This window comes from Crocodylus siamensis, chromosome 4, assembly GCF_052110815.1.
Source record: "Crocodylus siamensis isolate JL-2025a chromosome 4, ASM5211081v1, whole genome shotgun sequence".
NCBI lineage: Eukaryota > Metazoa > Chordata > Crocodylia > Crocodylidae > Crocodylus > Crocodylus siamensis.
The window spans coordinates 100,072,068-100,096,670 of NC_143398.1; the positions used below are offsets into that span (position 1 = coordinate 100,072,068).

At 43.4% G+C, this 24,603-nt stretch overlaps 1 protein-coding gene across 1 annotated transcript in view; it reads left to right on the forward strand.

Moving 5' to 3' along the window:
- The window catches only part of SYN3 (synapsin III), a 308,303-nt gene that overhangs the window by 244,937 nt on the left and 38,763 nt on the right, over positions 1 to 24,603 (forward strand). Inside the window, exon 7 of the mRNA XM_090041085.1 lies at positions 18,164 to 18,226. Coding sequence (XP_089897211.1) covers positions 18,164 to 18,226 — 63 coding nt within the window. The remainder of the gene's footprint in view (positions 1 to 18,163; positions 18,227 to 24,603) is intronic.

Sequence of the window (24,603 nt, forward strand, 5' to 3'; positions counted from 1 at the left end):
ACAGAGAGATTTCCACTCCCTTCCCAAGTAATCCGTTGTATGCAGGTAATACAGCCTATATACAATGCACAGGTTCTGCTCTACAGATCAGGACAGAGGTGGTGCAGGGCCCTTACCTAGGGTGAATGGAAGGATCACATCCTGCAGCTATTGCAAGCTCTCATGGAAGGTTCTTTGCATACTAGACATGCATCCATTTTGAAGACAGCAACAGGCTTTACAAGGTTGATTCCAGTATACAGCTATAACATCTGGCCAATAAATCCTGATGTTCAATGGAACAAAAATCTGCTTGCTTAATTTGATTCAGAAAACCCTCCAACGCAAAGAGAGGGAATACATGACCATTAGCTGCATCTCTTTAAAAGTCTTCCAGAAGATTAGACCAGGTTCCCCGAGGAGCTGCCTCTCCCTTCATGGCCCTCTGCAGCTACATTCTCTGATATTAATGGCACTGACATCACTGGAGGAGTGAGCACAGAACTGCCATTTCATTCTCAGAAGTCTTCAGCTTTTGGCACAAAATACAAAGCTCACAGAATTGGTTTAGCTTTTGCATGATAAAGAAATAAGCACCTGAAAATAAAATACCCAGATGGAAGAGGGAAGAAGAGAAACTTACAATACATACGATGCTCATTAAGTACTATAGGTGAAATCCTGCCCCGTTGAAATGAATGGCAAGAATCCCAGGCTAGAGACAGACATTCAAAAAGCCTGAGCCTGAATTGATTCAGTCTTTGCAGGTTAGGCTGACCTGGCTAGGCTAAACCAGTTTGTAACCACATGGACATCCCAGAAATGCAAGCATATGCCTGCAGTGGCTCAGGCTAGAAGCTGGGGGGTACTAGAGCAACCATCCCTTCCCTTCCACACTGCTGAGCTGAGGTGGGGCATGGCCAGGCCCTAGCAGGATGCTCTGATTAGGGAGGGGTTCTCCCGCAGCTGAGCAGGCAGTTGATAACACAGTGTTTGTTACCTCTACCTCAGTGTTTACCAGCCCATTAAGAAAACAAAGAAAAAAAAGCTTCTCTACATTAGTTCAATCTCTTAAACAACTTTTTCCAAGGAAGGAACGGAGGGACATTACCAGCTATCTGTTGATTAGCTCCAAAAAGCCCTAAGTGGACACAATCCTGTCTGCTTTTGTCTAGTCTCCCACAGCACAGACCATAGCCAGCATGTGGTATGCTTGCTAATGCTGAGAGGTGTGTAAAGCTGAGAGAAGTGGGGAATCCCTGCTTAGCAGGCCATGGTGAGGGAAGGCAGGGAGCAGGGGGAATCCAGGCAGATGTCTATAGACTCTACCAGAGCTGCAGCCAGGGAGCAGAAGGGATGGACAAGCTCTGCCCAGAGAGCATGCCAGTATTCTGGGGGAGTCTGGTTTAACTTAAACCAGGAAGGGGCCTGGGACAGACATTGCATAAACCCGTTTGACCCAAATCAGTTAAGTCTGATACTACATTCAACCAGGTTTATCTCAAACCAGTTATAGCCATTTGCAAGCTGGCTGATGTGCACTAAACTTCTGTTCTGTTACAGGTTTAAACCAGTTTCTGATCACTTAAACCAGTTTATGTGTAATGTCTGTCCCTAGCCCCATTCACTGTAGAGGCCAGAACCTTACCCTTTACTTGTAAAGTTGCCAAAGTGAGAAACTCAGAATAAAAACCAGCTATATTAAATCAGATGCATGTAGCTGAGTCCTCTATCTCAGTCATAACTTTCCTGTCCAAGAGGCCTTAGCCTAAGCAGCATACTGGTCATGCTTATTAAGAGCCATTCCTTGTGTTTTTAAAATATCATGTTTGATTGGTCTCAGATGGGAGGCAAACCATCCCTCCTAACATTTCTGAGAGCTGATTAACCTTTTAACAGTGAGGGTCACATACAGTCCATCACAATCACCCTGTATCAGCATTGGCAAACACAGGGTAAAGATTTCAGAAGTACTCAGAGAGTGCATCTACATATGCAATTAAGCCACAGTTACTACTGCTGGGCACCACATCTTCACATGTACCTGGAATTGCAGCATGTTTAGCCAGGTCAGAGCAGCTGAGGGCTTCTCCCCCAGCTCAAAATGCTGCAGAGGGGCTAGCTGGGGCCCAAGGGTGTTTCAGTGTGGAGCTAGACAGCAGGCAACCCCCTGTACTGAAGTACCCTCATGCCCAGCAGTCTAATAAGGTCACGTGTAGATGCTCCATGCTTACTGAGCAGCTAATTAATCTACTGCTCAGTAAACATCTCATATAGATGCACCCTGTGTGGGCCTAACTTTGCTCCCACTGGAGTTAACAAAAACTTTACTGGTGACTTCAGTGAAAAAGAGGTAGGACACCGCTAAATGATTTTGGAAACCCCACCCATAAAGCATTATTATAACCCCTGGGTGGGAGCACCATTGTGAGGATTTGATGCATCTTCAGTTGAGTGATATGCTCCCCCCTTCACACTGTCTTGTTCTGGGAATCTAGAGGCTTCCACCTTAAACAGCAGCCTCAGTAGAGACCACATCCATATGGGGTTTGCTTTCATTCCAACAAGGATTCCCAAACAACATCACTGATGCCAGTAACTGGTTTGCTGAACAGTCTGAGAGCCAAGGGCTTTCTTCCCTTATTCTCAGTTTTTCTGTTCATCCATTACTATAATATGAGTCAAAGTTGGGGGGCAGGAAGAGGGAACTTTCAGAGGCCGTGGTTTCTCCTGAATGCCTAAAACCAAACACTAATGAAAGGGTAAAAAAACAAAAAAAACCCAAAGATGTCTGCAGCCCATCACATCAGAGCTTCCCTGGTTAGAGAAACAAACCCAGTATGACACTGCTTTACATTTCTGATGCAGATGATCTAACTTAGCTAATTAAGTCTGGGCCACAACTGTTTAGAGAGTGCTTTTGAGATAGGACTCCAGCCTCAGAGTGCTGTGTAAGGAATGCCTTCTTCGCTAACTCCAAAAACATACATACATGGTCTTTCTACCTGATACCCACTGAACATACGATTCTTATAGCCTGGACTGTGGCATGGGAAGTTTTGAGCATTTGTTTCAGCTTTCACACTGACAATTGGGATGGTATCAGCTGAGAAGAGGTCTGATTGGAGAGGGGGAGAGGGAGAAGAGAGGAACTCCAGAAACAGAGTTTTATGAGAATTAGTCTTTAATTTAAAAAATTAAAAAAGAAATAGCTAAAATCAAGAGAAGTGGACCAAGATGTGGATTTCACCTGTTTGAGGATTCAGGTTAGGGAAATTCATTCTCACAGGTTTAGAACCAAGCATAAATCCTATTCAGATCCATTTAGAACACAAATAGGAAGCTTGCCCCTACTTTACTTTCTCCTTGCTTGTATAGTTTCATGGTTTCATAGTAGCTAGGGTCAGGAGAGACCTGAACAGATCATCTAGCCTGATCCCCTGCCGCAGGCAGGAATGAATGCTGGGTTCACAAGACCTGAGACAGGTAATCATCCAACCTCCTCTTGAATTTGCCCAAGGTAGGGGCGAGGATCACTTCCCTGGGAAGTTGGTTCCAGATTTTGGCCACCCGAACTGTAAAATATTGCCTTCTGATCTCTAACCTAAACCTATTCTCCATCAGTTTATTACCATTGTTCCTTGTCACCCCAGGTGGTGTTGGGGAGAAAAGGGCTCTACTTATTTGCTGTTGATCTCCCCTGATGAGTTTGTAGACAGCAACCAGGTCCTCCCTCAGCCTCCTCTTGCTGAGGCTGAACAGGTTCAGGTCCTGCAGTGTCTCCTTATAGGGCCTGTCCTGCTGCCCTCTGATCAAACCGGTGGCCCTCCTCTGAACCCTCTCCAGGCTGGCCACATCCTTCTTGAAGTGTGGCACCTAGTACTGGATGCAGTACTCCAGCTGCAGCCTGACCAGTGTCACAGAGAGAAGTAACACCTCCCCCTCTATGGTGTATTTTGAGAGCATCCATTGTGTGTGCACTGAAGAAGCTCAGCATACCAAGAACATACCTTGCTTACTGTAACCTTGGCATCCTCACTGTGGAAAGTAAAAAGTGCAAACCATAAGCCACTGTTGTGGCCGGATGAGAGCTTCATGGGGAATTTGAGCAACTATTTTTACTGGAGAATGTCGGAAGAGATGTAGAAATCTGACAAGCCATCCAACCAGCATCCTGGCACTATTTTGATTTATATGTCAGAGTGAACATGATGCTCACATAATGATGGAATGACAGCATATCCAGTGACAACCAACTGGGTAGGTAGGTGCCAGGCAGGCCCCTGTTACACCGCTCTTCCATTGGCACTTCACTTTGTACCTTTAGCCATGCTCCACTCTGGGCCTGAGCCTCTACCACTGTGCCAGTGCCCTTCATCCCTGACTTGAAGTACTTCCTGCTCTTCCAGTACAGTGACATCCTTCTCCTGGCTTAAAAAAAACCCTCTGTTACAAAGGCTTGCCTCTGTCCCATGAAAAGCTAAGCAGCAAGCCTAGGGGAGAAAAAAATAGCCTGGTATCTTAGGTGCAGAGTGGCTCATTCACATTTGTCTCACTTATCCCAGTGAGGTGGAGATATTTCCTGACAGATGAAACCAGCCCAGGTCTCCACCTCATTTTCCAGTAAAGGGCAAACCCTTTCTCTAAAGACAGACAAAACAGATCGAGTGGGCTCAGGCAGACCACAGCCTCCTTGCAGCCTCAGGCATGCCCGGCATAAAGAAGAGGGCCTGTTATTCTGAATGGAATTTCTCTACTTCCTGCTGCTTGCAATTGCTGGCCACTGTAATCTGCAGTGTACAAATGTGTGTGTTCAGCCAGGGAAAGAATGCTTCTGATTGAGATGGTGGTTATGTGATGAAAAAAGATTGATCCACACAGTGGTTTCTTCTGTTTCCTGTGTGCGTTCACTTGTGGAGGCCCCTTCTTGTGAAGGCTACTAAGGATGTAAATGGGATGTTAACAGAAGCCAGTTCTAACTGAAAAAAGCTTTAGAATACATCCTCCATGGATTTTGTTTAACCTCCGAGGCAGATACTTTTGCATGTCTGGTCCCCCAGAACAAATCTGATTTGTGGTAGCATGCAGGTCCTGGCCAAAGCTTGCCTGTTAGAATGATCATTGGGATGGGTTGTAAACAATGACCATTCATGGTGCACTCCATGAACCATTCCCACTTCAGCTAAAGGACTAAATGCATTAGCTGGCAGGTGCAGGTGTTATATCCTAGTGCACAGAACAGCCACAAGAGGGGGAGACACGTGCTACCTTGGGCAACTCTTGCTCTCAAGCTGAGCAGGAAACAATTTTTACTGTCTTGTGACAGTTTTCAGCATTTTAAAATACATTTCCATCCCAACTTGGAAAAAATTTGAAACCTTGAAAATGTCCATGATAATATAATAATCCAACTTAATTCAGATCAATGGAAGGATTTCCATTTTGAAAAATTTCATTTGTTTTGATTTTGATTTTTAACTTTTCTTAGTATAACTTTGCTTACAGTTTGAAATGAAAGGGCCCTTTCCAATTAATAGTAAATGTTTTTTCTTTGACAATATTGAAATAGGACATTTCAGCAATTTTGAAATTTTCTTTCCAAGGCATGTTTTCATTGAGAAACATGTTAAAACTGACCTTTTCCCACAAACAGCTTGGGATCCAAAAAATCAACTTTTTTCTCCAAAAAAGGCATTTCATCATGACATTCCCAGCCATCTGTAATATACAAACAGTGTAGTCACCGGATAAGTAGGCTGCCATTATCTCCTCTGAATGTCAATGAACAGAAAGTCAAACTTAATCTAAAACCTAAGAAACTTTCATCCAGGAACAAAAGGCATCAGATTGTATCACGCAAGAATGAGGCAAAAGGACAAAGACCTTAAAATGAGAGCAGCCTGAAAAATATGGCATGATAGGACCCTGTAGCAGAGGTGAGGATGCGTGATGATTCCTGACTTTTAGTCAGCAGGTGAGGCTAAAGGCAATGAAATTATCTGTGAATATTTGTGAGAAAAATAGCTGTCCTGAGTTATCTCCCATTTGAAAGTTCAATACATAGCAACCTTAGTCCATCATACATGTGTTAGCCTATAAGTGTTTGGCCAAAAATAAAAATCTCTTGTGCACCATAGCAAAACTGTCTTTCATGGTAGGACACGATGTGAGAGGTAAGATACGTGTTCAGCTCTACACCATATGAAATAGGCAGAGTCTATCCACAGAATGGGAACAACTATTCCTTAATTCTTCTGTATTACGTAGTCATCTGACCCCTAAAAAGAAATAATTAGGCTTTGCTAGTCCTATATATTTAAAACAAATACAAACTGAGATTTGTCAAAGTCAAGCAATTAACTACCACAAGTTTCTGTTTCTTCACTATGCAAGTATTTCCACTGCTTTGAGTACTTTTGGCACAACTGCACAATGCTGGGAAAAAAAAGGGTGACCCATTGCTGAACTGTAGTTGCATGCCCAGAAGGCATTTCAAACTTAGCAGTGAACTATGGTATCCTATACCCTTTAGCAGTCAGTGAACCATAGAGTCAGTGCCCACCTCATCCTGCCAACATCTGACATCTGGCATTTCAGCCAAAGGCAAACTGGAACCCTGGCATTATGCCTACACTTACAATAATTTGAGATTTACAAATGTTCATGAATGTTTTGATTTGCCAAATGAAGAATATTTATTCATGTATGTCTTGATATACATGTGCCCTGATTATGATCTCACAGAAGGTTTATGTCCCAGGTAAACCTGGGAAGTTTATGTCAGCTTTAAACAGAAGTTACACAATAAGGTAATGCAGTGGAGCAACTGCCTCGTCTTTTAATGTGTTATGCTGCTTTGCAAGGAGAACCAAGCTGTTTGTAAGGTTTGAGTCTCCATTGCATTACCTTACTGTGCAAATTCTGTGTAAAGCTGACATAAACCTTCCCAGTACCAAACTTCATTCACTCTGTACTTTGTAGGCAGTCCTGTCCTTGTTAATCTCATGTACCTTTGCAGTGACTTTTGCCAGTTCTGTGAGCTGACACGCAAGTACCAAAATGTGCATGGTGAGCTCCAAACTAGTATGTTTACCAAAAAAAAAAAAACCCAGATGCTGCCTTTGGGGTCTGTTTTTCACCCTTGTCCTCCAGGACATTTTGTTCCTGTCAAAGGGCCTGTTAAACTTGATAAGAGCAGGATCTCATATGGAGAGAGTGAAAGAAGAGCTCAAAACCTCCTGCATATGTTAAAGCCGTTGCAGGCAGCCAAGGAAAATAAACAGTCTCGGGAGCTCTGGGGGCACAAAGAAAGAGATCCTGGTTTAGAGGGAACTGAGAACCAAAGGAAGGGACAAAACTCTTGTGCAACTTTGCAGGAGTAAAGTTCAGGCACTCCCAAAACTGATTCCTGTTGCTCTGGTTCAACTTGAGCAATTGTTTTGTTTTCTGTGTTGTTGCCTTCATAAATCCCCTTCCTCAGCCTTAGAATTTGTTTCCCAAATCCACCAATTAAAGCCACTTTCTAGAGTTCATTATCCTCTCAACCTCCTCCATCACTCTTGCAGTCCTCTATTTGGAGCACTACTCTAATTTCTGAATAAAAAGAGGGCATAAAGAAACTCATATCTTGCCAGAGAACAAATCCTCCTCCCCGTACCTAGAAAAAAATTAAAAATTAAACAGTGTCTGTACATTGTTTTATCCAAGAGCAAGTATTTGCTGTCCTTAATAAGGTATCCTTAAAAGTAAGCCTATTTGGAAAACACATACACTACAAAATGAACTCCTTACATTAAGAAATGACACATGTCTATGCACTTGTTGTTCTACCCTGTATTTAAACTGATAATAATAGGGACTTTTTGGGCAGAACTATCATTCTGCCTGGGTATTAAGTTTAGAACCTGTAATAATGCCTTTTAAATTACATTAATGCACAGTAGACTAATTCTACTGCACATTAGTGCAATAACATGGCTTTTACTGTGACATGGTAATGCACGGTAGAATTAGTCTACTGGGCATTTAGCATCTCATGTAGATGTGTCCTCTGTCACACACATACATACCTGCTCACTATACTATTTCTTTGCTGTGTATCTGCTTATCCAGTTTTTTTTATAATTCTCACACTTGAAACTTCAGTAAAATGAAAAGAACATCAAATTATTTTACTTCTGTGCTCCTAAATACTTAGAATCCCTCAGAAAGCCTTCACAGTGTCCTGTATGATCACTAAAAAAGGGAGTTAAAGCCACATTCCAAGTGGTATTAGGATAAAAGTTAGGCAAGTTTGAGTTAAATGCAAAAAGCTGGGCTCTGTTGCCAGCTCGCTTTATGGCAGATTGTAACCCCAGCAAATGTTACAACCATAGCACACTGGTCTGTGGTTTGTTTTATTTCAGGATGTGGGGATGAACTCATGTTGTTGTTTGGGGGGTTTTAAAATAAATTATAGGAATAATGGGCAGAGTTTGGATTAAATTTGCAATCCCTTGCTTTCACCTTGCTTTGTCCTAAACTGTTACATAATTTATCCCCATTACAGGAATGAATATAATGGCACAATTGGGATCTAAGGAATTTCATGCCCTATCCCAAGCATCATGTATCCTGCCATGCCAGATGTGTATGCCAGGAAACACAATTTCTGGGATGAGGCATAAAATACCTCATGTCCCAATCATGCCACTGGCAGGTCCGAACCAGACCAAGGGCAGTCCTCGGACACATAGCACACGTTCAAGATAAGCCACCATATACACCAGCCACAGTAATGTTTCACATTACATGTGGAATAGCTTTGTGACTGGTTTGCCATTTTACCGCACCATAAATTGGCTGAATGTGTGGTATGTTATAGTTTATGGTATGATTAACATGTCAATTGTACCATAAATGTAACATCTTCTAGGGCCCAGTGGTGATTTTCCTCCATTTAGCACAGCTATATAGAATGAGGTGTGACCCTTAAGTACTGTCTCAAAAGTAATAATTCCCAAATCTACCTTTCATCTCCCACAATTCTACTCTCTGTTCATTCCTTATCCATAACTGTGTTTCTCATATCTCTCTCCTGGTTGTCCCATCTCCAACTCTAAATAAAACTGGGGAAAAAAAACAGCCTTCATTGTAGCCCAGAGTATATTCTTTACCTTCCCATTGACCATTGGTACTTCCATTTCCCAGAGAGATACCAAAGAATACTACCTTGAGGCATGTCTACACACAGTGCTAGGAAGCACCACCATGGAAACACAATGCAACAACTCACTTCTGCTCCCTTCAAGCTGCACGCTGAGCAGTGTCCTTCTGTTGCCATTAGACTGGTGCTGAATGAGCCTTGTGCCAATCTCATGACCATGCCCAAGACCAAGTGTGCCTGAGAGGAGCACTGGGTGTGCTCTAGGTGAATGCCATAGAGCAGCTACATGGCTTAGATTTGATACGTGTATGTGCAGAGCAAGAGTGTGTGGGCAAGGCATGTTTTCAAGATGGTGCTTCCTAGCGCCATCCAATATAAGATATGCCTTTGGAGTCCTCCGCAAATTCTCTTCTTTCTTTTCCATCTCATTCCAGAGTACTTGCTGATATCTTTCCCATTCTTCCATTAGAACAACTCAACCTCTTCTTCTCAAACTGTGGTGTATGAGTAATCTCTTCCTTCAGCTGATTTAGTTTATTCCTCTCTGGCTTCCCTAAATCTCATATTGCTCCCATGCAGAATGTCCAGAATATCACAGCCATTGTCACTTATCTTCCCCACTGCTCTGACCATTACATCCCATCACCTTGGATGTCTGCAAAAGCTTAACTTGTGTCCCCTCGACTTCCAACTCTGCATGCTCACTTTCAAGATTCCACTCGGTTTGGCTTCTGCTGCCATCTCCTTTATCACCTTCTCCTTCTCTCATAATTATAATCTGATAGTGTGCGCGCACACACACACATATACATACATACATATAGGATCTTGTTTGATATGTCTGTAACAAACTACACATTCTACTGTTGTAATTCTTGTTCTCATATTCCCCAGTCTTTGCTTGTCATTGCTTTCTATGTTACCTCTAGTCTGAAGTTTAAGCTGTAGAGAGCAGGGACCTTTCTCTTTTTAAATCATTAGGAATGTGTATGGAGCAGTAGAAGTAACAAGTAGTAGCATGGTGTTATCTACTGAACCAAGAATTCTGCACAGTTCATCGGCTCATGACTTAATAAGTCAGTGTAAGGAAAACACCCGCCACTTATTCCACATCCTACAAAACACTCCTGACTTTCAGATGTCTGCCTCATATCTGGCAAGTTCAGCTGGAAGGGTGCACTAAATCCTGAATTTAGTTCAGATAGGGAAAAGATTGCTCTGTACATATAATACACTGCATCATGACGTTACCCCCTTTTACTTGATGTAAGTCAGCTTGTTGAATTCTGTGGGAGGTCCAAAGGTCATATATATTCACTGCTGCTCCCTCCTATTAAATTAGTACAAGGGATGTGCTGTATATATGGAAAATGGTTTATATCAGGATCATGTGACTTTCAACTGTATGATTAGCATCCCAGGAATTCACTAGTTACTCCCACAGAAGACACCCTAATTACCCTAGTAAAAAGTTAAATAAAAAGGTATTTTTTAAAAGCATAGGAAAGTAACAGACTTCTTTCTAGGAGGAAACAGAAATTGTACAGCACCTTGTACAATGGGGCTTCGAGCCTGATTGAAGTCTCAAGAAACTAATGAAAATAACAACAATGGCTAGGGGCAAGGGGATTAGTAATGATACATCAGTTTGAACTGTTGTGTTAAAGGTGAGACTTGTTGAAAGTGTGGCCTCTGACAGCCAAAGGGATTTTCTGTTGGCACAGTTACACTAACTCCCTGAACAACACTAGTAAAGCTTGCAAAAGCCCTCTTCTGTTGGCATGGCTGTGTTCACACTAGGGGTTTTGCTGCCAAAACTATGTCATAGGGGCTGTGAGGTTTTTTTACACTCCTAACCAATATAGCTGTTCTAGGAAACTGTATAGAGTAGACTAGACTTAAGTCACCAGACCAAGTCCATTCTATGTCAGTATCAGTAATGACTAGTGGTTTTTATAGTACACGAAGTGAGTTGGGAAGAGCAGTTCAGTTCCTGCTGAGCAGCAGCAAGACTCTGTGCCTTGTTTCCATTAAGCCAACTTGTTTTTTCTTGTTTTCTCCAAAGTTTTATAACATTTTGACTTACTGCTTTTCAAGAACCTTTTAAATGTTATCTGTCATGTCACTACAAAGCCTGCTGTACAATATCAAATGAATCAAAACATCATTTTCTATGTTGTCCGTGGTTTTGTAGGCAACTCCAGAGCTGGTTGGTTTTATTCTCCCACTCATCATTCTGCCTTTGTGCTTGCTGCCCCTATCCATAAGGCAGTCTTCTAGTTCCCAGCCTATCTCCCTTTCCTCCCTCAATCAAATTCTTTCCAAGGAGCAATGTCTTTCTTGAGAGGCAAAGCAGAATAAGATATGAAAAAACATTTACTAAAGGTGGGAGGTAACTATACCTCAGCTAGCTCCTTCCCTTAGCTCTGCCAGTTCATATTTTCCAAGGCCCCCAGGGAGGTGCTAGCAACTGCTTTGGCAGCTGGAGCACCACTAGAGTGCAATTAATAATAACTGTTGAGAGGATTTATTTCATAACAGAAAAAACCCAATTTCTGTTGCTTGTCAGTGCTAGCAGGGAAACGCCACCATGGTGGCAAAGCTGGTCAATAGGGGGGAGTGTTATAGGGTGCATCTATACTACACCTGCCATGTTCTTGGGGCAGATACAGAGGCCCTTCTTATCTGTTCCAGCTCACATGCACCAAATACAGAAAATGAAGCTGCTTCAGGAGCACCCAACCTCCTACCACAGTGTCTCTTGTGATCCCTGTCTCTTGCATGCTTGAAAGTCACCACTAGAGCAGCTTCACTGCCCCATTTCTGAGCAAGCAGGAAAAGGACATGCTCAGATGTGGCCCCTCCCAAAAATGCTGGGGATGAGGTATTGTCATAGTCTCATAGTTTACAAGCTACGAAACAATTTCCCATGCAGTCACATGCACACCTGTGACAAAATCTTTGTTATGTTCCAAAATCTGTTGATAGCTTCAGGCTCAGTCCCATAGGCAAATGATAATGCATATGTGCATTATTACATCATTATTCTACACTGTTACAATATTGCCACACAGTGTGGTCCCACCCATGTAGCCCTGGTACAGGGAGGTATGTAAGCACCTGCCTGACTTTAAACACAACTCCAAATTCCATTCAAGTCAGCAGAACTACTCACATGCTTGTAGGGAGGCTCATAGTTAAATCTTAATCTATCAAGGCCTCTGTGTAAGAAAACTCTTGAATACATTTCGCAGCATTTAATTAAAAGAAGTTAGGTAAATGAACTAACATTAGGTGTCTGATGATTGGCTGAAATGCCTCCGAGGTCATAATCCTACACCATAACCCACAGACATCCTCCACCCGAGGCTTGTCAACAATTATACACATTTTGAAAACCCCAACTTGTTTTTTCCTGTTTCTTAAAGAAAGAGAATACTTTTTTTAAATAAACACATTGGGTTTTTGTGCATGATTTCAGTTAAGCATGTTTTTCTTATTAAAAGCTTGTTTTATCCTTTGATTACATAATGCACCACCCAAGGAAACTGTGAGTAAGGATATCTAAATACCCAATGCTGGGTTCTGATGATTCTAGTCCTGTTCTTGTGGCTATCAGAATGTCATCAGAACTTCTTACTGCGCATATATGTATGTACAGCTTTATGATACAATATGTTCTTTCTCCCTTTAACCTACCTGCCTGTCTGCCTCAGGTACTTGTTTGGCCTTCTAGCTTTTCAGTTGGCCTTCTGTCTAGCAATCAGAAGACAGCAGAGATGTAGGGATGCAGGACCAAATATTCATTAGGTGTAATTGGCACTGCTTCAGGGATTTCAGTGAAACTTGGCCAGCTCACACCACTAGGAGATCTGGCTCACAGATACAATATAAAGTGATTATAGGTTCGTTCCGCTTGGTCCTGTGAAATGATGAGTGCTTTCACCTCCAGCTGACTTCAGCAGGAGTTAAAAGGCACTCCACTGTCACCAGAAACACTTGATAAAAATACCGATTTACAACATGCTGCTAAGTATGTTTTCCTCCTCATCTCATTAGACCTTACCTTACCTGAAACAGAGTAGTCTGGCCTTGAGTTACTCTTGGAGCATCAGTAAGGGGTTTCAGAAGGGCATGTATTCAAAACTAAGTACATTCCTTCATACTTGTCCCTGTGGCCTTTCCACAGAAGCTGGCACACACTCAGAGGTCTAGCAAAAGCAGTACCACAGATGGCAAATCTCCTGTTCTGAAGACTTGTGCATCATAGATAAGCCAGTGGGCTCATTCTACTTCCAACATACCCGGAAACCAGTTGGGTAGCTGCATAGCTGAGTAGCAACACTCTTTAGCTCAGGTGGAGCACCACATTAATGAAGCTCTGCTGCTTCTGGTACCCAGGCTAGGTATGATATCTCTGCACAGCACTGCATTGTGCCATGGAGACCATCCCTTTATTTGCTTACTGGTGATATCACAATGTCTGTCCAAGCACTGCATAGTTTTGAAAGATTCAGAGGGTTCAAGAGACAGCAACAGACTTCTGCTGTGTTTTATCATTGTTTGCGGTTTCTAAAAGGGGGGTCAATAAATTTGGGTTACTTATTTTGCAGCTCCCAAACTTTACTTGCATGTATGCAAGAAAAAAAATGCTTTTTTGCCTTTCAGAGTCAGCCTCAATCCACACTTTTGAGAGGTAGGACACATGAAACAATTAATGAGGAAGTTGATTTCTTTTGTCAAAGTTAATGAAGCAATGGTAATAATAATATCCAACTCAGGTAATGATCTGCTCTTCCTCACCATAGAATATGAACTCTTCAAAATTTTAAATGCATTTAATCTACAAGGTAGGAGAGTGCTATTATCTCTGCCATATAGATGAGGAACTACAGTGTTGAAAAGCCAAGTGCATTTGCAAGAGTCATGCCAGATGTCTGGTAGAGCAGGTATTGAGCGCATATCTCCCAAATCTAGGGCTGCATCCTAACTACTGGGCCAGCTTGTCCAATAGGACTGCCCTTCTCCTGCTTCAGATTCACCAATAGTACGAGCAAGTTTACCTCTCTGGACTTGATCTGAGTTTCACCCATTTATACCAGCACTAAATTAAGCTTTGAGCTTTAATGAAACATGGGGACAAAGGATGATAACAGAAGCTGTCATTCCTCAAGATATAAACCAGTCTCAGTTACTAGGAGAAAAGTTTTCCTGAGGGAAATTTTTTTTTAAGATACCTAATGTAGATTTTCTTGTGCTTTCTAAAAAGGCTGGTTCAGGGAACTGCCAGTGCCAGGGTTTTCCTGGACTAAGTGGACCACAGATTTGGAAATTCCTAGGTCCCTGTTCCAAAACTCCTCCTATGCCTCTAAATCTGATTAGTTCACCCCAGCACAGGGTCTGTCTATAGACATGCTTGTTCATGTTGAAACATTCTAATTAGACTGATCCAGTGTCACCACACCATCACATATATTAGGTTCCCACATGTTTCAAAATGGTCGTGGGGGCACTTTATCTAAACCTTGTCAAATGAGCTTTAGATGAAGCATCCTGCAGCCATTTTGAAATGTGCAGGGGCTTAATACACATGACGGTGAGCTGTTTTAATTAGAGCAGCTGTCTGGGAACTGCTCTAACTAAAACACCCGCACCCCTGAGCACGTGTATAGGCAGCCATAAGGTCTGGTAATGCATCCTTCATGGGCCTATAGAAGCTGCTCCTTTGGTTTTCAATGAGGAGTCACTCTCAACTGATGCAAGATATTCCAGAGTACACTGCTTCCTCCCACTCACCTCTACACTTTTTTCTCTGAGCAGGTGAACAAAAAAGAGTTTCCATGTTCATTACTGAATGTCATTATTTATGGCAAGCTGTCACAGATGGAGACAACAGCTCTATGTTATATTTAGGGTGTAGCTTCTGCCTGTCCATATAGACAATTGGTAATTAGCACAAGAACAATTTGTTTGTCTCTTTTCAAACTTCAACAAATAGGAAAGGAGTCTGTCAAAATGCAACTAACTCCCACCACCAGATCTACAGGGTTAGCTGTTTAAAGCTTATTGCCTCAGACATTTAAATAAAGATAAATCCTATTCACTTGGGCAAATGTGCAATAAAATACACTGGAGCACTTGGTGATGATTTAGCCTTCAGGGCTAAGAACAAATGAGACACATAAACCAGTGTAAGTGGTCAGAAACTGGTTTAAACCTGCAACAGAACATAAGTTCAGTGCATATAAACCAGTTTCAAAATGACCGAAAACAGTTTGAGATAAATCTGGTTGAATGTAATATCAGACTTAACTGATTGAGGTCAAACCAGTTTATAAAACCTCTGTCCCAGACTCCTTCCTGTTTAAGTTAAATCAGAATCCCCCAGCATGCCACAGGCCAGTTGCTGCCCACGACCCAGGGCCATGCCAGACTGAGCTGTGGCAGTCCATTGCCTCCCCCCCCACCGCTACCTATGCCCCTGGCCCACAGCAGCCCACCCCAAGGACCCAGTGCTGCTGCGAGCAGGCAGCAGGTAACAGGGAGAGGGAGGTGGGTGGGGAGCCATGCTTCAGCTGCAGTCTGCCTACAAGCTTTGGCCCCCGCACCTGCCTCAGCATTGGGCACCTCTCATCACTCCTCCAAGGGACTTGGCCCAGGCACTGCGGCACAGGCCCTGGCTGAGAGGCTCTTCAGTGTGAGATGGAGCCAGCACTGTGTTGGTGCCTGCACCGCTCCCCACTTTCCCTCAGGCCACCGGCATCTGGCTGTAGTGGCCCCGGGTGCACAAGAGGAGCTTGTCAGTGCCTGCAGTGCCCCCCTGCAATGGGAGAATTAAACCCCTCTTCCCCTCGCTACTGGGGTCTGGCCATGCTCCTGCTACTGGAGCAGCGAGCAAGTGAGCAAAAATGGAGGGGCTGGGGACCCCTGGAAGGGGCTGCTTCCTCCCTCCTCCTCCAGGCACACCTGGACTAGGGTCCCTGCAGGCCAGGGTCGGGGATTAAACTCCTTCCCAATCATACTCTGGCCTGCCAGGGCCTGGCCATGCCCTGCCTTCCCCCCCGCCCCACCCCAGCACAGCTTCTCTGCAGCCCAGGGCTCGCTCTAGCACTTCCAGGCTTCTAGCCTGAGCCACTGCAGGCATGTGCCCGCATTTTCAGAATCAAAAGTGAATGTCTACCCACTTCCAAATTTATTCAATCTACGCATGTTAGACTAACCTTCAAAGACTGAATCAATTCAGGCTTCAGCTTTCTGAATGTCTGTCCCTAGCCCAGGTGACTGAAATTCATTAGAACATAACAGAGTGCAAAATGATGATGGCATAGATACTGAAACGCACTGTTGGACATGCAGTGTCACAGTGGAAATGTGATACATCCTTCACCAGGTAAAATTGAGTGTTAGCATAAAAGCACTTCACATACATGTCAGGAAAGATGTTCTTTCTATAAACACTGTACAGTCTAACTCAGGGGTGGGCAAAATACAGCCCACAGGCCAAATCCAACCCATGAGGCCATTCTATCTGGCCCACAGGGCCCCTAAAAAATTTAGAAAATTAATATTCATCTGCCCTTTTTTCCTATCAAAAATGACAGGAACCAAGGGCAGTATGACCCCAGGGAAACCCAGTGGTCCCCCACAACAGCAGGGCCTGCCCAGCCCTGCCCCGCCAGCCAGAAGCCTCAGCTGGGGCTGCCCTGGCTGCCCTGGCCAGAACCGCAGGTAAGGGGGAAGGGTGGGGAGGGCAGAGGAGGACCCCAGGCAGGAAAGGAGCCCAGAGAAAAGTGGTCTAGGGAAAAGCTGAGCGCTGTGGGGGTGGGGAAAATGGCCTCTCACCTGCCCCAGGGCCGGCACACCATGCTGCAGCTGCTCGCTGCAGGGAGTGCTGGCTATGGGACGAGGGGGCGCTGCTTTTCCCCACGCTCAGCTTTTCCCCGGGCTCTTTTCTGACATGGAGAAAAGTGGCCCCTCTCCCACTCCATGGTTGCCACCCCACGCTGCAGCCACTCGCAGCCTGCATGGGGCTGCCTGTGCCTGCTCCAGACAGCCCCGGCCATGGGGCAGGTGAGGGGCCACTTGTCCCCGCATTCAGCACCACCTTCTTCCCTGCCAGCGGGCAGGAGATCAGGGCTGTGCACTGCCCCCCACCTGTACTGCAGGGCTGGGGGGCACCGGGAGTTAGTGGGCACAGGAGCCAGTGGGAACATGGGGCCCACACCAGTGTCCTGGGGCCAGTGCCAGCGGGGTCCAGAGCAGGGTGGCAGGAGCACAGGGTCCTAGTAGGCAGGGGCTTTATGGAGCTGGGCCAGCTCCCCCCCTCCCTGTTGGTGCAACCCAGCCTGGCTCCAAAGACCCCTGCCAGCCTCGCCCTGCTTTGGGCCCCACCAGTGCTGGCCCTGGGACATTGGTCCTAAGACATTGGAACATTGGTCCCAAGATGGTGACCAGGGGATGGGGCACCTGTCAAGGGGCAAGGCTACCCATGTGGTCCTGGACAGCCTGCCAAAACTGGGTACACAGCCCTCCGCCCAAAATAATTGATGATCCATGTAAGTGCATCTCTACATCAGCATGCAGTTCTACTAGGGGATGCTTACAATTTCCACAGGAGCCCCGCTGGAGTCACATGAGCTGCATAAGGGTTATTGGGATGTGCCTGTATGGACCACTTTGCAGGATTGTGCATTAAAAAGATAACACACAGACAAGAGTATAAGAGGCAGAAGGGACATGATATGAGGTTATGGTATTTAATCTCAATCTCAAGAGACACTGGGAAAGGCCAAAAATGAAATAAGTGCATGTAAAATTTCTGGAGCTGGGCAGAGCAGAGGGGCTGAATCTGAGGCAAGCTGCTTAGCCTCCATTTCAGAATCACTTAGAGCCCTGAGAAAACAGATCCTTGCTCATTGTTTTCCTTGAGGATGAGCCTTGTTTGACCTTGGAGGTGCTTCATCTTCCCAGCCATGTCTCAGCTGGGGGAATACAAAATATCAGTCTTACTAATGAGGAGTTTTTTCTCTTGTCTTTCAGCTCACAACCCCGAATTTCCCGGTAGTGGTCAAGCTGGGACATGCCCATGCTGGAATGGGGAAGGTAAGAAAAGGAAAAACCTTACAGATCATGCACATGATTTACAGCCTGACAAGGACAGGACTATGTAACCTGCACCCAGGTGGGCAACATAATGGGGATTAAATTAAAGTGAGTCTCCCAATTGTCTATCCCGGCTGCTTTTGCTGCCAGTGTGGGTGGCAAGGGCTTTCAGCTGTGGCTCATTCAGGGTCAGGGATAAATAAAGTGGTGGCAGGATGGTAGGGCTGTTTTGGAGAGTCTTTGAGGGAAGGGAGGGATGGTGTTGGTTAGTGAGGGAGAAAGGTCAGCTCTAGCTGTCTAAAGACAGATTGGTCATTTGTGAATTTCCTTCCCTGCTGAAAAGGGAAACCCTATTTATTTAAGCATCTGTAATGTGCAGCCAGCCTATGCCCTAAAATGCTCATGGGGGAAGGAAGCAGCCTTGATCTTATTAAGTCTATTATTGCTTGATTTAGCAAAATGGGTGCCCTTCAGTTATTTTCCCTCTTTGGTAGGGGGAAACAGGGCAGCTTCCTTGGACTGTACAAAGCAGGCTGACTGCCTGGTAGCCTGCCAAGAAAGGAATCCTGAAAAACTGTTCCGTCCCCAAAAGAACCTGTTTGCTTTTCCCAGGCTCCCTGGAATCCTTTTTCCTTTCATGAATTAACAGACCTTGTTCAATGGGACGAGAGGTTGGCAACAGGCCTTACAAATAAACACAGCAGATATGTTCCCTATGCATGCTGTACTTGCTCCTAGTTGCACATACTATCAAGGCATCAGGAATATAACTTGTTGGGACTTGGGAAGTTGCCATCTATTCTGATTCTTCTTGGAATACAAACAGAAGCTGAATGAGACTGATTCAACTCCCCTAGCCTTAAATGTTTCATAGAGAGAGAGAGAGGTCTTTATTTTTTTCCCCTTTTAATGCCACTTTTTTTGTCTGACCAAACACATGTGCAAGCCCCGGATTTGATATAACTTTTTATGCCTAGGTTCCTGCTTCATATATGGAAACTCCTTATCATTTTCCAGGGGCCCTAGTGTTCCATATGTCTGCCTAGCAGTTGCCTAAGTGGAAGCTGACCAGAGTCCCCAGGCAACTGCTAGAGTTGACTTCAGCATCAAAGAACACGTATGTATATAAACAGGAAAGCCAGATTAAATTAATTTAGCTGAGTATTTTAAACCATCCCAGCTGCTATTGCATTACAGTATTGTACAGCCTCAGTGGTGTCATGCTGGCTGTAGGTGGAGCCACTGACTATGGACTTGTGATCTCCTTAGCCAGTGAAATCAGATTAAAACAAATTACAACACAGATGTGTATATATAATTCTTACCCTAAGCAAAGGTTTCCAGCTCCCTTGGGCAGGGTGGGGTATCTCAGGCTAACCACACCACTGGATTTCCCTTATTGCTGCTTTATCACATCTGTAACTCAGGCCATAAATGTGTCATACTTTTGCTGGAAGAATCCCCAGTTTTCCATTGAAATGGATGAAGAATCACTTAGAAGTCACCCTGTGAGTTCACATGCCTGGTGCATCCCAAAATACAACAGGACTCAGGACTCCAAACCAACCCGCTCCCAGTGGGATGTTTAGCCAGTGTTGTCTGTACCGGGCATCAGATTTTTCCCCTTCCTTAATCTTTTTATTGTTGTTCACTGGTTATAATGGATGAAGATGACCAAAAAACCACCTCAGTGCAAACCATATGCAAAAACAACACATAGGTATTTACATAAAAAGTAGTACCAAATAGAAAGAGGCTGATCTCCAATAGCATCCCAAAAATGATGAACTGATCAGAGTTCAGGGCTTAATTTTGCCTCTCATGCACTTAGTGGCTGCTTGCAACATTTGGATCTTAATTTGGGCTTAGATTTTGAACACTCTATTATGTAGAAGGGAAAGAGATTTGAACCTACAGTTTTGTAGTAGGCCTTTCTCTAGCTAAAAACAGCCTAAAGGAAAATTCAAATGAATTGAGTCTGCTTATTAAAAGTTACAGAACTTCCAGAACAAAAAGGAAAGAGAGAGGGACAGAGTAAATAAAAGCCCAAAACATTTAAACAGCAAGTAATGGGAAGTTTTGTTAACTAAAAAAAGAATAATTTAAAACACTAGAAATAAAGACTAAGTGAGACTGACAAAAAGAAACCACAGAATGTGGCAGGTGAAATAACAATTAGCAGAGCTCATTTGAAGACCTTTAAATGGTTGATAAAAAAAGACAAATAAACTGAACAGGCTTTTAAGTAATTCAGAAGTGGAAAGCTTATGGCAGACTCATTTGTACTGGATCATTTTGACCAACATAGTGTAAAAGCAGCAATGAAAAAGATAAAGAGACTAATGAGACTTCAGAAATTCGTTGCATTGAAATTCATGACAGAAAATGATAAGAAATAACAGCCCCGAGGAAACTCTTTAGTAGCAAAATGTAGATTCTACCATGAAAGAAATATGCTTTTCCTCTGAAAGAACTGTAGGAATAGCTCAAGAAATCACACTTTAATAAATCACCTGGATTGGGTAGTATTTTGTGTAAAAGTCCCAAAGAAACAAAACTTCTAGCAAAAATACATATCTTGGCATTAAAAACACTTCCTGTAGCAAGGGACTTCACCATCACCTACACTGTACCTACATTGTTAATAGGTGTTAAAGGCAACATTGTAAGTCAAACTTGGACACTCACTACCTGATGAAGAATGTCTTTAATTCAAGAGCTTGTCTAATTCTATCCCAACTACACAGTTGGTCCAATAAGATATCACCCTAAGAAATGCGTGCCTCTTGCATAATTTCTGGACCATCACAGCTACAACATCAGTCTTATACTACCTAGATGAATATCTGAGCGAATAACTCATTTTTAAAAATAATGAAATTATATTTACAGAAGACACATGATTTTAGGGGTGGAGCAAAGGGCTCAGAGTTAGGAAGCCCAGATTCTGTGTTGTCCTTGTTACTGGTACCCAGGACCTCTGCTCACAGCCTCAGTTCTACAGAGCTAGGTGCTGTTCAAACACAAAGATGATCCCTGCCCAAAAGACCTCAGCCACAGATTTAGCGTGGTCATTAGCAAGCCTTTAAACTTCTCTTCTTCAGTTTCTTTATCCACAAAAAATGGATAAAGTTATTTACCTGATTGGAATTGTAAAGCTCTTGGAATGTACTGGTATCAAGTGCCAAAATAAATACTGAGTGTTTATTGTTTTATATTGCATTACTGGAGTGAGGCCAACAAGACCCAGCCTTTCACATTCATGTGTCCTTCATTTTCAAAAGCCCTTTAAACCCATCCACAACTTTTTTAAGCCAAGGAGTGAGGAATCCTGCAAAATTAAAATAAAAAATAACTAAGAACTTGTGAGGAATAAGCTCCTTTGGCATTGGAAGTCAGCATTCAAGATCATAACGAAAAGGAAGATATCCTATGTTCATTGATAGAAAAAAATCTTATCAAGTGACAGCTGGTGTACGGTCAGAGCAGAAAAGAAGAGCATAAAAACCTTTGAAAAATCCCTTAACAAATCCAAGAAGAAAAGACTCCCCACTGACTTGAGCAGAAAAGTGGAGCATTCTTCACAGACAAAAAACCACCATAACTCTAATCTAACCTACTTGTTTATATAGCCAAATACTCCCCATCACCAGAGCTGCTCCCATACCCTATCCAAATAATGGAGCCATAACCTACCCTACCCATCACTTTTAACTGGTACAATAAGAATGCACCTGTTGTTTAGGCAACATCTAAAGTATTCCATTGAATTGTTGTAGAGGAACTTCTCTTGTGATCCATTGGGTTCCCAGGCAATTAAGGGATCAACAATAATAAAGCACTCTTCCAGAAAGCTATGGATGGACCCTCTCTTCAGAAACTGCTTCCCAAGAACAGAACTGAACCAGGGGGCACTGTTAAAAGTTGAGATGTCTGCCGATTTAGAATATTAAGAAGTCTGAGCCAAGTACAGTCCTACTAGACATGGTTGGGGCTGCTTCTCATAACAGAGACAGAGAATAAGAAAGAACAAGACTTCTTCCTTCCTCCAGATCCATCAGTTCCTGGGCTGGTTGGAAAGAGCAAAGCACCGAGTATGTGAATATCTGCCAATTGTGCAGTGACATGACCCCGAAGTGCCCCAGGACAGGAACAGAGCCCAGTGCTGCAAATTCACTCAAAGAGCCTCTTCACCTCTCCCCAAACAGATCATGGGAAGTAAACAAGTGCCAAATCTGCAGAGAGAAGGAAAACAGCTCCTATTTATGGGGCTCATATATATGTATATAAAAATATACATATTTTGCTACTTGTTTTATTTTTAGACCTCTCTAATTAGGCCAGTTTAAAAGCCACCTCCAGTCCATGCCAGCCCCATAATTATGAAAACCCTTCTGAAATGTAAGTCCCAGCTCAGGTGAATTTATTGCATTGCAGAAGAAAAACTTGTTGTTCATCATAATGTGGTTGGAATTATTTTTTCTCATGCTGGATGGGAAGGATTTCTTTTTTTGTTTAAATATAGCACAACATAAATGGAGCCACTATGTAAAGTAAAAATACCACAGGTCTTTTATCAGGAAGGTCAACTTGTCACCTTGTCTCTCTCAGAAATAGAATTTCTAAAAGCAACAGCTTTGAAAATCTGGTCTATTAAAGAGGAAAGGAAAAGAGCTAAAACTCCCTTGGTTTTTCAAGGAACAAATATTTTCTTAACTGGGAAATAAATAATGACTTAACATACAAGGTCTATAACAAAGCAGCCCAGTCATTGCTGTCCCACCGAGTCGTGAGTCAAGAGCTAGCACCCACCTTGAAAATATCAGGAGCATCCTAGAATCTGATGTCTTAAACTGGACTTAGAGAGTTGTGCCTGATTCAGGGCACAGTGCCTGCATTTGGGATTGCTGAAGCCTGTAGCTGAGAGCAATCCTCAGGTACAAGTGGCTGTGAGGAAAGTTGCAAGGCTTAACTTATTAATGACCATAGAACACTTTAAGAATATTAAATCAGGGACATTACATCACGTTATAATACTCGTGGTTGCTATCTTTGGTTATTAAAAACACTTGCAGTCACCATCTTGGGTCATCAAATACTTTCGGTTTCATTTATCATTCATTTCACTTAACACTCAGTTTTTCAGGAACCAATTAAGAGCGCTAAGCAGGGGTTGCCTGTACCCTAGTCAAGGCACCACTGTCCAAACCAGTGCTGCTTAACTTCTGGCCCATAGGCCAAGTTTAGCCCATGAAGCCATGTCAGCTGGCCCATTGGGCTCCCCACAGTTCCAGAAATTTGGTGGTAGGGAAGAGGTAGCAATTAACACTGGCACTGCTTGCTCACTGCCACGTTTCCAAGTCCTGCAGCCAGATGACATGGTCTGGTGCACTGGATCAGGCCAGCACACCAAGCAGGAATGCAAGCCCAATCTAGGTGGCAGGCCCAATCCAGCATATGCAGAGCTGGGCAGCGGGGCGGGGGCTCAATCCCACATACCAGATTTAGCTTTGCATCACTCATCCAGCCCACAGCCCAGAAAGGTTGGGCACTACTGTTCTAAACCACAGAGACAAATGTCTGTCTCACCTGCACTTAAAAACTTCCAACAACAGAGACTCAACTATCTCTCTAGGTAATCTGTTCCAGTTATTAACCAAGCTTCATGGTTAGTTCTTTCTAATATCTTACCTAAATCTCCCTTGCTCTGGTTTCTTGCCTGGTACCTGGAGGACACAAAGAACAATTGATTGCTTTTCTGTTTATAACAATCCTTTTTTGTAGGTGATGACTTAAAAATCCCTACTCAGTCTTCTCTCCTCTTGTCTAAATATTCCCAGTTCTTCCAAACCTTCCTCATGTTCTGTTTTCTAGACCCCTAATAATGTTTGTTTCACCCCTCTGAATTGTCTCCAGTTTGTCCACATCTTTTTCTTAAGTTGTGGTGCCCAGAACCAGACACAGTACCCTACATGCTGCTTCACCAGTGCTGAGTAGGGAAGAATCATTTCCCACAACTTGCATAAGCTGCTTTTCCTAATGCATCTGAGCATGCTATTAGTATTTCTGCAACAAAATTACACTGTTGTCTCATGTTCAACTGTCAGTCACCTGCAACACTGCAGCCTAGCCAATCTTCTTCCATTGTACATTTGATTGTCCTGTCCTAGGTGTAGTACTTTCAACTTCTCATTGAATTGCATCCAATTTATTTCAGAGCATTTTTCCAATTTATCAAGGTGTCCTCTATGGTGCCAGTACCGCCACTCAGCTCAGTGTCACCTTTAAATAATAAAATGCACAGTTAACTCCATTTTCCAAATTCTTAATGGAGATATTGAACAGTACCTGAGCTAGGACAGACTTTTGGAGAATCT